This window comes from Kwoniella shivajii, chromosome 5 (assembly GCF_035658355.1).
Source record: "Kwoniella shivajii chromosome 5, complete sequence".
In the NCBI taxonomy this organism is placed as follows: domain Eukaryota; kingdom Fungi; phylum Basidiomycota; class Tremellomycetes; order Tremellales; family Cryptococcaceae; genus Kwoniella; species Kwoniella shivajii.
Genome location: NC_085912.1, coordinates 1795426 through 1810299, shown reverse-complemented (window position 1 = coordinate 1810299; position 14874 = coordinate 1795426). Strand labels below are relative to the sequence as shown.

The 14874-nt window shown below is 42.0% G+C and overlaps 5 protein-coding genes across 5 annotated transcripts; 3 read left to right on the top strand and 2 right to left on the bottom strand.

Annotated features, from left to right (window-relative positions):
• Positions 1–126: 126 nt before the first annotated feature.
• On the bottom strand, positions 127–1525 carry IL334_004415 (uncharacterized protein; the record flags this gene model as incomplete). The annotated part of the gene is made up of 5 exons (XM_062936133.1): positions 127–305; positions 386–735; positions 867–967; positions 1051–1171; positions 1308–1525. 5 exons carry the CDS (start codon positions 1523–1525, stop codon positions 127–129), a joined length of 969 nt encoding a protein of 322 aa, XP_062792184.1.
• A 377-nt stretch (positions 1526–1902) lies between these two features.
• On the top strand, positions 1903–3981 carry IL334_004414 (uncharacterized protein; the record flags this gene model as incomplete). The annotated part of the gene is made up of 5 exons (XM_062936132.1): positions 1903–2316; positions 2438–3179; positions 3262–3394; positions 3467–3642; positions 3743–3981. 5 exons carry the CDS (start codon positions 1903–1905, stop codon positions 3979–3981), a joined length of 1704 nt encoding a protein of 567 aa, XP_062792183.1.
• Positions 3982–4301: 320 nt separating this feature from the next.
• IL334_004413 (uncharacterized protein) lies at positions 4302–8239 on the top strand (the record flags this gene model as incomplete). The annotated part of the gene is made up of 10 exons (XM_062936131.1): positions 4302–5105; positions 5223–5309; positions 5381–5494; positions 5569–5775; positions 5868–5949; positions 6026–6260; positions 6336–6418; positions 6482–7617; positions 7708–7876; positions 7944–8239. 10 exons carry the CDS (start codon positions 4302–4304, stop codon positions 8237–8239), a joined length of 3213 nt encoding a protein of 1070 aa, XP_062792182.1.
• Positions 8240–9223: 984 nt separating this feature from the next.
• On the top strand, positions 9224–10346 carry IL334_004412 (iron sulfur cluster assembly protein 1, mitochondrial; the record flags this gene model as incomplete). Its single annotated transcript, XM_062936130.1, has 5 exons — positions 9224–9391; positions 9625–9692; positions 9842–10035; positions 10147–10235; positions 10296–10346. 5 exons carry the CDS (start codon positions 9224–9226, stop codon positions 10344–10346), a joined length of 570 nt encoding a protein of 189 aa, XP_062792181.1.
• Positions 10347–10973: 627 nt separating this feature from the next.
• On the bottom strand, positions 10974–13619 carry IL334_004411 (GDP-mannose 4,6-dehydratase; the record flags this gene model as incomplete). Its single annotated transcript, XM_062936129.1, has 10 exons — positions 10974–11280; positions 11366–11395; positions 11463–11502; positions 11570–11715; positions 11851–12028; positions 12131–12188; positions 12254–12323; positions 12452–12629; positions 12699–12719; positions 12824–13619. The coding sequence occupies 10 exons, from the start codon at positions 13617–13619 to the stop codon at positions 10974–10976; spliced, it is 1824 nt and encodes a 607-aa protein (XP_062792180.1).
• Between the last annotated feature and the right edge of the window lie 1255 nt (positions 13620–14874).

Here is a 14874-nt window from a genome sequence, read left to right as displayed (position 1 = left end):
GCATACTAGTTTTATGTCCAGTTGTCTGATGAGATCAAATTCTATCTCCACACAAATGGATTTCTTTCTATCTCCAAACTGTCCCTTCCCTCTATTTCCAGCTTTTGTATCCCTGAGCGCTGTCGCTTAGAAAAGCAAGGCAAAAGGATAACCGCCATTCTTCATTCTGAATAATTTGATCAAAAGGCTGAAAACGACGATCAACATTGCCAACCAGAGATACACTCCGATACGTTGTTTCACTGGAGAAGACTGGTTTGGGATGAAAACTGATAAGGCGATAATTGAGAAAGCCAAGAGACCGTCTGGTGGATGACAAGACAAAAGAAGATCAACTTAAAACATAGTCTGAAGAGCAAAAAGAGGGTAAGGATTTATGACTTACAAATACCACCAACGACTTGACTTTCCAAACCTAATTGATTTTGATAACCACCTGCTATCCAAGATATCTTACCATTTGGACCTGCAGCGACGTAAGGAGCATTCTTGATTTTATTCCACATATGTCCAGAAGTAAAAGTTAATATCAATATAATACTTGCTGTGCCCCAAACTATCCTTGATTGAACCAAAGGTACTAATAACTTCCTTAACGAGAATAAAGAAACTCCCATTGCTATCACAGCGATAGGAATTCCAATGTAATGCAAGGGGTTCACAGGTTTGTAAAATGAGAAATGTGCTGGTGTGAGATTGTTCAGCCATGAATGTAAAGGTGGGGCGGTCAATCCACTATTGACGGTGGGGCGGGAACAGAAATCAGAACAAGTCAGGAATAAGTCACGAAAGAGTGGAAGTCAATAACAGTCAGCCATCGTCGCTTGGAGATCGGATTTTATGTTATAACAGACACATTAACTCACTTCCTGTTAAGCTCATAAGTGACCACACTCAATTTATTGTTCCTATTAGGTCCAGCTAATGCAGGATGGAACATTACTGTAGGAGCTGAAGTGAGTCCGAGCTGTGGTGGTTTAAGATGATCAGCCAATCCATTTCGAGCCATGGTGAATTCAACTGTAATGAGATGGGAAAAATCAAACTCACTTGTTGATAAATAGCTTGACCATCTTGGAAATCTAATTTAGCGAAGAAATGTTTATCTCTTATATGTCTGGGTTGTCTTTTCCATGATGCAGCTACTTGATGAAACGAAGGGTCAAAATCACTACAGAAACATTTCAAGTAAGCTTTCGAATTCTTCGGATTCCCCTGCTATTGAACCTTCGCATCTCATCTCCTTATTTCCCAACCCTACAACAATGATATTCGATGAAGGGGGAGGGGAGGAAACGTGTACTTACTGACACGGTTGACATTTGAATTGAGCAGGAAGAGCAGTTAATACCACTGAAACGGAATATTCCCTGTCCAACGCCAATATATCTTCGTATGACTCGGAATCAAGTTTGATGACTCCATCTCTTGCCTTTGAAGCTAAAGCTGACCAATGTTCGGCATGCGCTGCGAGACCTATTGGCAGTAAAGCGAATAGAGGAGCGAGCAAAGTTAAGAATCGCATTGTTCCGTTCACGAGTCGATCTTTTGAATACTGTCTTCTCTATCAATTCAGATGACACGAAAGATGATTCCCAGTTTCCAGTCGATATCCTTTTTCTCTGACCTTGCCAAGGAGATGAACGGTGAGTGAATGTGATCAGAACAATGAGGTGAACACTGTCAATATAGGACCCCATCTTTCGTCGCGTTGGCATCGCAGCAGCAGCAAGTTCCCCATATTCACTACGGGTACGGTGGAGGTGGCATTTATGTTAATTCAGTGACCCATTTAAGAGGTGTTTTTGGCCACCCAACATTCATCAACTCCCATTTCTGCTCTTTTCTCTTCTTCTCTCTTCTCTCTTGATTTCATCCCTGTACTGAATCAGGATCATCACAATGTCATTGGCCGACTCATTGTTGGCCGACCTGGACGGCTTCTCAGACGATGAGGGCCGAGGTCCATCCCCTTCTCCCGAGAGGGAACAACCTACAGCCGGACCATCAACATCAAAAGGGTTTGGATTAGGCTCAATGCTCCCTCCTCCCTTACCTTCCAAAGCGAAGCGAACAGCTTCCGAAATGGATGTGGACGATGGCGATGCAAATAACGGTGAAGACGATGAAGAAGAAGATGATGGTCTAACGTTGGAAAATGGTGCTAGTGCAGTAGGCTTTGTACCTGAAGGAGGAGTCAGACCGGCAGAAGAATTAGATGCGGATGAAGTTGAACAAACTGATATGAAAGATGTCGAGGATGTAGCAAAAGTAGCGAAACTTATGACCGGGAAGAAATTGAAAGAAGTCTTAGCGGTAAGTGGTGGTCTCTCCTTTCATATTTTCCACATAAATGCCAGCTGTGCAAAGAATTCAGTGTAAATATCTTGCCTGAATTCAACGCTGAATCCTCGTGATTTATGCATTGATCTTGTAGGATATTGCCAAATACACAGCCTCTCCTACAGATATGTCGGAAAGTAACTCCCTCGAAGAAAATCCTGAATACCATCTAGTCGTCACAGCGAATAACATGTCAGTCGAAGTGGACAACGAAAACCTACTAGTGCACAAATTCATCAGAGATCATTACGCTCCAAGATTTCCAGAATTAGAACAACTTATAACTGATCCTTGGACATACATCGCCGCAGTACAAGCAATTGGAAATGCTGATGATTTGACAAAATGTACATTCCCTTCAACACTTCCAGCCGCTACGATACTTTCGATAACGTTAACAGCAACTTCCACTAGAGGAAGAAAATTATCAAATGGAGAGTGGATAACAGTTCAAAACGCTATAATAGTAGCAGGAGAATTGAGATCTGCGAGAGAAAAGATTTTCGCTTATGTCGAATCTAGAATGGCTGCTGTCTCACCTAATCTATCTGCTATAGTAGGAACAGGTATAGCAGCTAAATTATTAGGCTTAGCAGGTGGTTTACATGCTTTTTCAAGACAACCAAGTTGTAATATAATGTTATTTGGTGCCATGAAGAAATCTTTAGCAAATACTCATTTATCAGCTGCTAGTCAACAACGTCATACTGGTTTCATATTTCAATCGGCTATAGTTCAATCTGCTCAACCTGAAGATAGAAGAAGAGCTCAAAGAGCTGTATCTGCGAAATGCACTCTTGCAGCTAGAATCGACGCCGGTAAAGGTTCAAGAGATGGTAAGTTGACGTCCTTCATTTTGATTGTACGAAAAACTCGAAGTCTAAGATATGAAAGCTGATTCGCTATCATAATAATCAGGTTCATATGGTAGAAAATGCTTTACGGATTTACAAAAACGGATTGAGAAAATGGCTGAACCACCACCCAACAAAATGACAAAAGCGTTGCCTGTTCCCCAAGAGACAAACAGGAAAAAGAGAGGCGGTAAAAGGTGAGTACTTCGATTCATCTCGCCGAAATATGGTATCTGATGCTGATGGATTGGATTTGAATGAAATTGCAGAGCACGAAAACAAAAAGAAGCGTATGCTCAGACTGAACTTCGTAAACTCCAAAACCGTATGGAATTCGGTAAAGCCGAAGAAGAAGTTGGTATCGATGATGAGACTGTTGGTCTTGGTATGATCGGTTCTGGTTCTGGTAAAGTCAGAGGTGAAGTCGCAGATGCTAGAAGTAAAGGTATGTTCCTTTTTTGGTTTCCCACACACGCTGTCAGGCTTAAACCCTAGTTTAAGGTATATATAAGCTGACCCTTAATTATCCTTCAAAATCTTTACAGCCAAATTATCTCGAGCGAATAAACTTCGTACCCAATTGCTCGGTAGATCAGCAGTATCGAATGACGCCAAGTCCGGTCTATCAACTTCACTCTCTTTCACTCCAGTACAAGGTATCGAGATCGTCACTCCGTCGTTATCTGCCGCGCAGAAAGTGGCTGCTGCGAATGAGAGATGGTTCGCCGGCGGTACTTTCACCCATGTCAAGAAAGGTGGGAGCAATATCCCTGGGCAGAACTAAATGGGGCCTGAGGGGTGGGCAAGGGACGCGAAGGGCTATTGTAGAGTCATGTGTCCTGATATCATGGGTGACTGTCATGTAGTGATTTGAGAGCCCAAAATGCATCTTGTCCGACAATATTCATGAATGAGCGGCGACATCCGCCTCGTCATGTATTTCTGAAAATGGGATTGATGACGTAACGGTGGGATCTTGTTTCTTTCGGCAAAAACAGAGTATACTTGTTCACAGATAACATTCCCTTCAGTCTATATGATATATATGTTGACCATCTCTCTTTCAATCGTCAGAGTCTTAGTCAACCCCATTACCTCTTTACGATGCTGAGGCCTAGAGCTTTGCCGTTGAGGCCATATTTAAGCTCGACACCACTTGGACTATCGCCGCGCACTCTTTCTCGTCCACCTTCAATCCTGCTTCGTCCTACTCTTATACCTGTTCGAAATAACTCAAGCAGTTCCACTACACCTCCTATATCATTTGGACCACCTGACGTCCCAGCACCTCGTCATTCAGCCTCATTCTACATAGCGAATGTACTACCGCTGAAGTTGACTTATTGGGATGTAAGACCATCATGGGCGATATTGCGTGAAGAGACATTGTTGGAGAGAATACATGATATAACTCAGGATGTCACGGAAAACGATTTCAAGTTGGAGAGTTTAGAAGTTAGTAGAAAAGATGGTGGAGTATTCTTACATTTCTCTTACTTGCCTCCTACTCCTACTCCTACCGATACTTATTCGCAAGCAGAAGGAGGAGGAGTAGAAGGGGAAGGGGAAGGGGAAGGGGAAGGGGGAAAGACGAAAGATGTAATTGGAATACAAACTCAATTAAGTGATAAACCTGATCCTGCAGCACCTGGAAAATTATTCATTGAATCTTTAGAAAGATCAGCTAAGAAACATGGGGGTTGGCCAAATTGGTTGGGTGATTGGTGGATCTCAAGAAAAATAGGTATAAATGAATCTTTATCAATAACTGCAGTTCCTGGACATTCATTATATTCTACTTCACCTCAAGACGGATTAAAAAAAGGTGATGAAATTGAGAAAAAAGGTATCGAAATCAATACGGGTGCAGGCAGAATTTGGATCGTTAAAGGTAGACAATGGACTGAGGTTTGTCCCATCTCATTTCCCATTTCCCCTCCATTGATCTTCGGATTTTTGAGACTTTCTTTTTGTTTTGGTCACATACGATGTGGGGCTGACACCGTTTATTGTACTGGTCGATAGGACATGAATCGATTTCCAACAGGTAGACTGAGGGTGGAATTTGATGGTCCAGATGTATCTCAAGAAATGCTATATACGCTATTCAGAGTGAGAATACTGCCTCACATATATATATATTTATACGACGAGATCAAGCTAATTTTCCTTTTGAAATCTAGCCATACGGCAGAATAGCAGATATACAACCACCTGCACCAGTCCCAGCAGGAGCTTTACGGTTTGCTACTGTTACATATTCAAGGATGACTCCTGCAGCTATAGCCATTAATTGTGTAAGTCAACCTTTCACACTAATATATCCCTCAAAATCCGAAGGGAGATTTGGTGACTTATACCATTTTTCCAGCTACACGGGTTTTCCACTCCAACAAATACAGCAGACTTCACTCTGAAAACGTCCGGCTCGACATCATCCTCTACAATTCCTAAAAGTAGATTGAGAATATACTATGAACGTCCATTAAAAGCTCATGCTATACGAGATTGGATATCTGCTCATCCTAGATTAGCGTTACCTGTCATTGCATTTTTGATCGGTACCCTGAGTTATACTGTGAGTGAACTTCTTAATACTCTTCAACTTTATCTGCTCCAACAACAATTACGATAAGAAAGCTAAATACTTCTGACCTGAATATTTGCTAGTTCTTCGATCCTATAAGGGCTTTCTTCGTCAGGTCAAAGTTGGAAGGTGTATGGGATATAGAACAATACTCTTTGATTAAAAGTCAGTGAGAATCTCGGACGGACTGCAATATGTCCAATAGCTGGAGCTTGACTGACTGATTCCCTCGCTGATATAGCGATCCGACAAAAATTCGTTCTTCCTACTTCTTTCGGTTTCCTCAGCACCTCCACCGCGTCTACTGGTGAATCAGAAGAGACCATCGGAAAAGATGCTTGGCAAGACCGTGTTGAAGCTGAGAAGGAGGTAGAAAGATGGTTGGCAGAATACCCAGGAACGTTCATCACTATCACTGGACCTCCTGGTAGCGGTAAAGTCAGTTTAGTCAGCAGGGTTTTGAAGCAGCAGGGCAAGTGAGTTGAACACTTCATGTCCGGTTCTTGTCATTGATCAATCTGGGATCCTGGCTAATCACTTGAATATCCAAGACCCGCATTAGTGATTGATTGCGCGGAAATCGCGAAAGCAAAGAACGATAAAGGCTTGCTTGACGCTTTGGCGGATCAAACAGGTCAGTCCAGTAACGACTTCTGCAATAAGAGTCAACTGATTAATATTGATTGTGTCTATCTAGGATACTATCCTGTCTTCTCCTTCATGTCGTCCATTAGTGGCTTGATCGACTTGGCCGCAGTCGGTCTCATTGGCCAAAAAGCAGGTTTCTCCACTCCGGTTGATCAGCAACTTCGACAAATGCTTGAGATTGTTGGTGGAGCGTTAAAGGATGTCTCGACACATGCTCAGCAAGAACACAAACAAGAGGTTCAACATTTGAAGGATGATGCCGATATTGCCATTGAACGAGAAAGGCAGAAACGACTCATCGCCAGGGGTGGATGGCATGATGGTCGGCTGGATTGCATTGCAGGAAATGGTGTCATGGCTGAATTAGGGGTAGGAGACGAACCATATTTCGAAGGAGATCTGGATCTTGCTCCACCTCCATTGATGGATGACATTGCACCAATCAAAGGTGAAGCCGTACCGCCTACTTCAGCCTCACTGCCTATGCCTCAAAAAGCTTCAGTGGAGGAAGCGGCTGCCAAAGCAGCTCAAGCAGCAGCTACAGCTGACCTCGATGCGGAATCAGAAGAAATTAAATCATTACCTATAGTGGTACTGAAGAATTTCGCTCAAAAGACTGCTAAAGGAGATTTATGGGCTGTATTATCTGAATGGGGAGCAAGTTTAGTCGAAAACAAAGTCGCTCATGTGATAGTCGTCACCGAAGGTGCTACAGCGACTAAAGCTTTGACAAAAGCGTTACCTGCAAAACCACTTAACAACATTGGATTAGCAGATGCTGATGAAATAAACGCTTTATCATATGTTAAAGATAAACTGCGATCAATATCTTCTTCCTCCTCTGCTTCAGCTTCCAACGCATCCAACGCAAATACAAACGTCAACAGAAACGCACATGGGTCTTCTAAAGACAAAGCAGAATCTAACAACAGTATATTTACACTATCAATGGACGATTCTGCTCAAGTAGCTAAATTAGGAGGAAGAATGGTCGATTTAGAAACTTTGGTTTATAAAGTTAAAACTGGTGCATCTATAAAAGATGCCGTGGATGATATCATCCTTAGAAATACGGTTGAATTGAGAAAAGCTGCTTTTGGTGATGATAGTGAAGATGCAAAAAGTTTACCTTGGAATAGACAACAAGCTTGGAAGGTTGTAAAAGAATTGGCGACAAAAGGAGAGGTAAGAGATGGAAATTTTATCACTTTGACATCATTTCCACAAGCGAAACAAGAGTGCTGACGTCCTGTTTTTATGGTGACGATAATATAGATATCTTACGCTCAATTACTTCAAGATTTCCCATTCAAAGGTGCTGAACAAGCTTTGAAATCTTTAGAGGAACACGAATTAGTTTCTGTGTCGTATGTTGATGGTAGAGCATCGAAAGTTAGACCTGGTAAACCTGTTTTCAGATATGCATTCGAGGCTTTGGTCAATGGTGAGTGCGGTATGACTTCGATATGTGTTCCAATCAGAGCTGACAACAACGACTGTAATCCCTACAGACCCGATATTCAGAGCGTCCAATCAAATTGAATATAACACGACACTTATCACGAAAGCAGAGAACGATATCAAGACTTATGAAAATGAATTGACAACTCTGAAGGGAATAACGACAGAAGGTGGATCGGAAGCTTTGGGAGTCAGTAGTTCTTGGTTAGGATTAGGTGGTCATTCCGCTGTGAAAGATAGAGCGAAATGGTTATTGGATAAAATGGCAAAAGGGGTTGACAAAACCGCCAAGTTGGAGAAAGAGAATGAAGATATGGGTAAAGTCTTAGCTAGTGGGAAGGCTTAATTTCGATGAAATCTACTAGACTTTAACGGGATTTGGGGAGAAGGAATAGCTGAAATATGGCATACTTGATTCGGACAGAGAGTGTGTTTGCTTTGTTGTATTCGTATTTGTCATCTAGTAACAACACTGCTCATCATGCAATGGAAAAGGATATATAATCTGATCGACTCAGGATTATAAGATGAAATCGTTGAGTGCAGACCTCCTTATGGGTGGTACAAGCATGACGAAATTTACATCGTTTTGTGAAGATTGGGCAATCGAGGTAGAATTTAGCTCTCACGTATTTGAGCTGATCCGAGACATCATTTTCGGGACACGCACTATCCGGCAAGCCGTCAAGCCGTCTCAGTCATTACGATACAAGGGGATAAGAGACCTCGCAAGAGGTTCATATTGAGCATATCAATGATCTGCTTGACTTGGATCTCGTCAATGAGCTAGACATTGGGCAAAAAGAAATAAGGCCACAGTCTTTAGGCTCGCCATTGGACATCTATCCTCCAAAATGTACATAGTGAGGGTGATTTGGGCTCGACCCCTAACACAGCGAGGTTGTTGTCGATGTCAACCGACTGAATCAGTCTCCCAATTCGAATCAGATATCATGCTGGAAAACATCTCACATTTGACGTTTGTTCGGCGTCGGCTTCGGCTTCGGCGGCGGGGAGATTAGCGGCCGATTTCTTAATCTGATAAAAAAAGACCATTTAAAACGGGACAAGTGCCACATCAAGCATAATGCCGATATTTCCCGAATTCGCCACTTCCCTGATTTCTTCTTTGGATTACGTCCATCATTCGGCGTCTGTAACTCGAGTATTTCATTTTATCAAATGCACCACTGAGATCTCGTAGATATCACAATTCATCCCTTCTATCCCATATCTCAGTTTATTATTGAAACATAAATAATCAAGCAGCAAGCACAGGCTTCAAAGATACCAACTTCCAACAGAACAGCAAGATCAACACCAACTCACAATGATGCGAAACGCTTTACTCCGATCTTCCATGGCAGCAGTCGCCTCTTCTTCTGCTCGACCTGCACTCCGATTAGCCGCCAGACCAGTAGTAGCTAATGTACAAATGATCGGTCAAAGGAGAATGTATCATGAGAAAGTCATTGATCATTATGAGAACCCAAGGAATGTGAGTATATGGTCTTGTTCAGTGGGACGAATCCATGAATTTGTATAGGTAGCCCGTTGGAGTCGAGGAGATCGGTGGAGCGGTTTGAACAATGCAAACCCACTCGATGCCGATCAATCCGCATTTTCATTTTCATTTTCATTTTCACTTCCACATGGCTATCAATATAAGAAACGGATGTCGCTACTATGTCAATGAAGGTTCAATGCTGATGATATGTCTCGCTCAATCAGGTCGGAAACCTTCCTAAGAACGATCAAGATGTAGGAACTGGGCTCGTCGGAGCACCAGCTTGTGGAGAGTGAGTAGATTTCTCACTTGTGCACCTTTCTTCCCCATTCCCCTTATATCACTTGGTCCTTCTTCTCTCATTTCATCGTATCATTCACAGATCGCTTTTAGGTTTTCTGGGAAATCATACTGACTAATCTAACACTCCCACCTTCATAGCGTAATGAAACTTCAAATTCGAGTAGGGGAAGATGGTGTCATTTCCGAAGTCAAATTTAAGACCTTTGGTTGTGGATCAGCAATTGCTTCTTCATCATACATGACTGAAAGAGTCAAAGGAATGACTCTAGAACAAGCTGGTGCTGTCAAGAACACAGAGATCGCCAAAGAATTGTGTTTACCTCCTGTCAAGCGTGAGTCAACGCTCTTCCCCATCTTTGCACCATGATCTTCTTGATCAAAGCAGGTTCTCGTACCGATTAATTACATAACCTGCAATTGCTAACTCCGTAATACGTATTTAGTCCATTGCTCTCTTCTTGCTGAAGACGCTATCAAATCAGCAATCAAGGACTACCAAACCAAGAGAGCTGGTAGACTCAATGCTGCTGGAGTGAGTATTCAAGTTTCTTTGGACTTTCACGCAAATGCTTATCCCTTTTCTCCTTTTCAGGCCACTTCTTCAGCGTCGATCGGATCTTCACCAGCCGTCGCCACTGCGTAGACAGTCTCCTCTCCAAAACAAAAAGAGTATATTCAGGATTGATGACAGACGTATGAGTCAGATGCGCGTAGTAGGGTTGTAGCAATCATAAGAACATGATGTGGCGGTGTAGCTTTATTCCTCAAAAAAAAAAAAAAAACAATAACCCAAAAACTCTACCTGGAGATGTCGATTCGTTTTTCCAGAAAACCGAAAGAATTTCGCGAAAAGGGTATCTTATGTGATAGATGTACTACTATATGCTACGATATGATTCGGCCAATGAAATCAATAAATTCCATTTTTTGGCAGCTTTGTCATAGCACAAATACATTCAAGCACAGTCCGGTATGAATCAGAAAAAAACCTATATCAACGATACGAGATAAAGTCCTACTAAAGAATATCTAGCTCTAATTAAATATACACATCGATTTCGTCCGTTGGAGACAATGAAGAAGCACTACAATACAAAAACCTCTTGACTTTAGAAAAATACAATAATAACCCATACCTCCTTACTCTTCTCTATTCCGCAACATAACTTACCCTTCTTTCCGACCATGCCAATCATGCAAATTCCGCTTTATATCTATCTATCCTTTTGATATTCTGTCCTCCTGAACATGAGTAAAAGAGTAAGGGAATCTAATTATGATCCTCAACTAAACCTTTAGCAGACCTAACATCACTTTCGACCATATCTCTGACTAATTCTTCCCAGCCCCATCTTCGTTTCCAATTCAATTGATTTTCAGCTTTTGTTGGATCACCAAGTAATAAATCTACTTCTGCAGGTCTGAAGTATCTTGGATCGATTCGAACGACTATTTTAGGAGGTGATATATCCATTCGAAAAGCATGTTCGTCCAGTCCCGATCCAACCCATTTCAATGGTATTGATAAGACTGAAAATGAAAGCGTTATCAAAGATCGAACAGTATGTGTTTCTCCACTATTCCCAAACAGACAGCCAACATAATCGTTGATCAGCTGAAGGTGCCCTTCGATCGACCATAAGAAAGGATGCAGATACTTACGTGGCTAAAACGAAATCATCTGGTTGTTCACTAAAACGAAAAGTTGTCAACCATCCATTCTTATACAACCGATCAATTTCATAAACACCGAACTTACTGTTGTAACATTCTCCACATTCCTTCCACGTAATCTTTAGCTATCGTACCCATAACCATCGAAACGTTAGCTTGAGATCCCGCTCGTATGTTCGGTGTCCCACTCACCATGTCCCCAATCACGTTTAGCATCCAAATTACCCATCCACATACAATCTTGTTTACCTAAATAGATTTCCGCTACTGCCCTTGTAATTTTACGTGAAACAAACGTTCGACCTCTTCTCGGTGATTCATGGTTGAACAATATACCACTAAAAACGAAACATGGCAGCGTCAGCGTAAGAGTAAGCGTCATCATGGCCAAGTATCAAGCAGAGTGGACGAGTGACTTCCGCAACATTGCTCATCTCTCTAGCGTTAAACAGGGGATATTGAATCTCACTCACTTCGAAGTGAACATCCCATATGCCTCTCTGTAATTTACAGTCATCCAATATGCGTATAACTTGGCTACTCCATATGGACTTCTAGGATGAAAAGGGGTATCTTCATTTTGTGGTGTACATTTAACTTTGCCATACAACTCAGATGTTGAAGCTTGATAGAATCTCGTGAGTTTCTCGACTATTGGGAATTCCACGAGTGGCAAATCAGCATGATGGGGAGAAGTATGAGACGGAAAACCTGAATTTGCCAACTCGAGAAAATGAAGGGAATGATGCTCACGTCCACATGTTCGAATAGCCTCTAACAATCGCAATGTGCCTATGCCATCCACATCGCCCTTTCGAGATCACACAGGGAGCATTAGCCTAAAGAGGTTTTAGAGGTTTTGAAGGAATAGCTCACTGTGTACTCGGCCATTTCGAAAGAAACTTTGACGTGACTTTGAGCAGCTAAATTATATACTTCACTAGGTCTGTTTTTTGTAAGAAAAGCGGTTTATTTATTAGCTGTGTTCGAGGTGTTTCGATAATATACTATACCACGGATGCCCAGCAAAACTCGGCCCGCTGTTTACAAGTCTAAGATGGAAATTGTACCCACTGAGTTCTGGCGATCACGCCTACGAGATTGGCTGAATCCGTCAAATCACCATAATGCAAAAACAATTTATTAGGTGATTTAGAATGTTGATCTCTCCATAAATGTTGAAGTCTAGATGTATTGAACGACGACGATCTTCGGATCAACCCGTGTACTGTGTATCCTTTCGATAACAACACTGTTCAGCCAAAAAATGGATTAGCTAATCATCGCTTCACCGTCATCAAAAAGAAGAGACGAGACATACATTCTGTCAAATACGATCCATCTATCAAGTACAAGTAAACGTGACATTAGCTTTTAGCTTACACCCGGTGTCAATCTCCGTGACAGGGAGAACCAAACAGTTTACAAAGAAAAAAGGCAACGTACCTTGTCCAGTTATACCAGTTACAAAAGCTACTTTCCTCTTTAACCAAGATTCAGAAGTATGACAATCTAATCCACCACCGAATAAGCCCCAAACTGAAGCTGGATGATTATAAATCGGAGTTGAGCATCTATCACCATAATTATGATCCCCATCGTGATTTTTGGTACTATTGCGATGAAGCGACAGAGGTGCAACGGACTCATCATGGTATCTTAGTACAGATGGATTATTCGTATTTTGATGATGGGATGGAGGCGCATTTAATAGATTGTCAGTTTGAAAGTCGCCTAAAGGACATGGTAAAGGTGTCGATGATTCATTTGTCTCTTTTATCATTAATTTTGATTTTGCGGTAGGATTTGATCTGGGTTCATTATAAGCAGATGCTGTGTTCAAGTTACCTTCATCTTCATCATCTTCGATTTCTCTTTCGACTGAGAAATCAGTATTTATGCTCAGCTTCCTCAAACTTAAATCTGATCCAACCTCGGCTCTCCCATCTCTGTTATACAATCGAGGTGTCGGACAGACTAATTTGGGTAAGAAATGTGATGTTGGATAATTAGGTGACGATGTGGTTGAGGATGTAGAAGTGATGAGAGATGAAGGGCGAGACATCCCAGGGGTAAAGAGATGTGAAGAAGAAGAACAAGATGAAGACGATTCAGAATCGGATGAAGAGGAATGTTCGTTCTCGTCGTATACTGAAGCTTGAGGAGGAGGCCAAATCGGAAGTGACTCTCCTTGTCGTCGTCGATGATGATGTTGTTGTTCCATCGATAAGGTAGACGACATCTCGTGATCTATATATCTAACCTTGAGATTAAATCGGTTCCAGGTTTAATCGTACGAAGTTGAATCTCACTGTTGGATTACGAAGTCGACGATAGGAAGGGAAGGGGGAGTTATGGTACTTTGATCCAAAATCAGTTTATGTACTCTTTCATACCAGGAAAATCATCGTTACATCCCCTCGTAAAAATCACCAAATCGCATCCACAGTAAGCAAAGAAAAAACGGCATGATCTTGAGATACCCGATAATAGGAACAGAACAGCTTTTGCTAAATATGATCAGCTAGTACAGGGTACTTTGACGGGTATGTAATACATCATCTCATAATTTACTGCCTGGTTATGGGGACAGAGGTCATCGTGGGACCATTATTATAACAGAGTAAGTGTAGTAAGGTATAGTCTTAAGCATGACGGGAGAGTGGAAATCTCCATCCTGAAATTTCACAGAAAGTCGTCAATGGCTTTCTTCTCATTCAATCAATCTTTCGCATGAGACACAAAGTCCGGGGTAAAGAATCCCACATTTTCTTCTTTCTTCGCATTCCACATGATCCGAGTATTAAACTTTGATGTTACCGCTTTCTGGGGTAAAAGGGTAATTAGTAAAGGTTTCATCATCATTTTCTCACTCTCACAAAGTCTTGTCGGGGGAGGCTGTGAGTTACTGGCTCATGGGCACAGTTTGAAGAGAAAGCGGGAGTATGCAAGCTTTTTAATCTTTGTTCGGAAGCCATTCGAGCAGATTTACGTGGTTATATCAGGAATCATCAGGTGTAGTCAGTTTATTCGTGCTTTTGTTTCACGGGTAAGGTGAATAACCAACCTGACTTGCCTTTGGAATTCCGAGCCCCCCCTGGATTACTAAAACAAATATAGTGGACCCGAACCGGCCGATACAGCACTGCATAGGCTCGCGAGCAATGACACAGACGAGAATGTGTCTCATGCCTACCCTTTGAACCTCTTTATGGTCGCGCCTACATGCCCTCCCCCGGATCCTCCACTCTTGTTACCCCGTTTTTCTGTCCCTGACCCTTTTAGCTATTTTGAATTGAGAAAGTGAAAGGAAAAGGGTGGAACCGCGTGAATAATGGGTCAATGCGTTGATGATGAGCAATCATTTTCCACTCCACTCGCTAGCTAATCACACTTTACGAATCACGACTACACTATAACGTTACCATTCAACAACCGAAAGAAACAACATCAGCAAAAGCCCATCTACAAGAACAAAGCTCAACACTCAAGTGTCG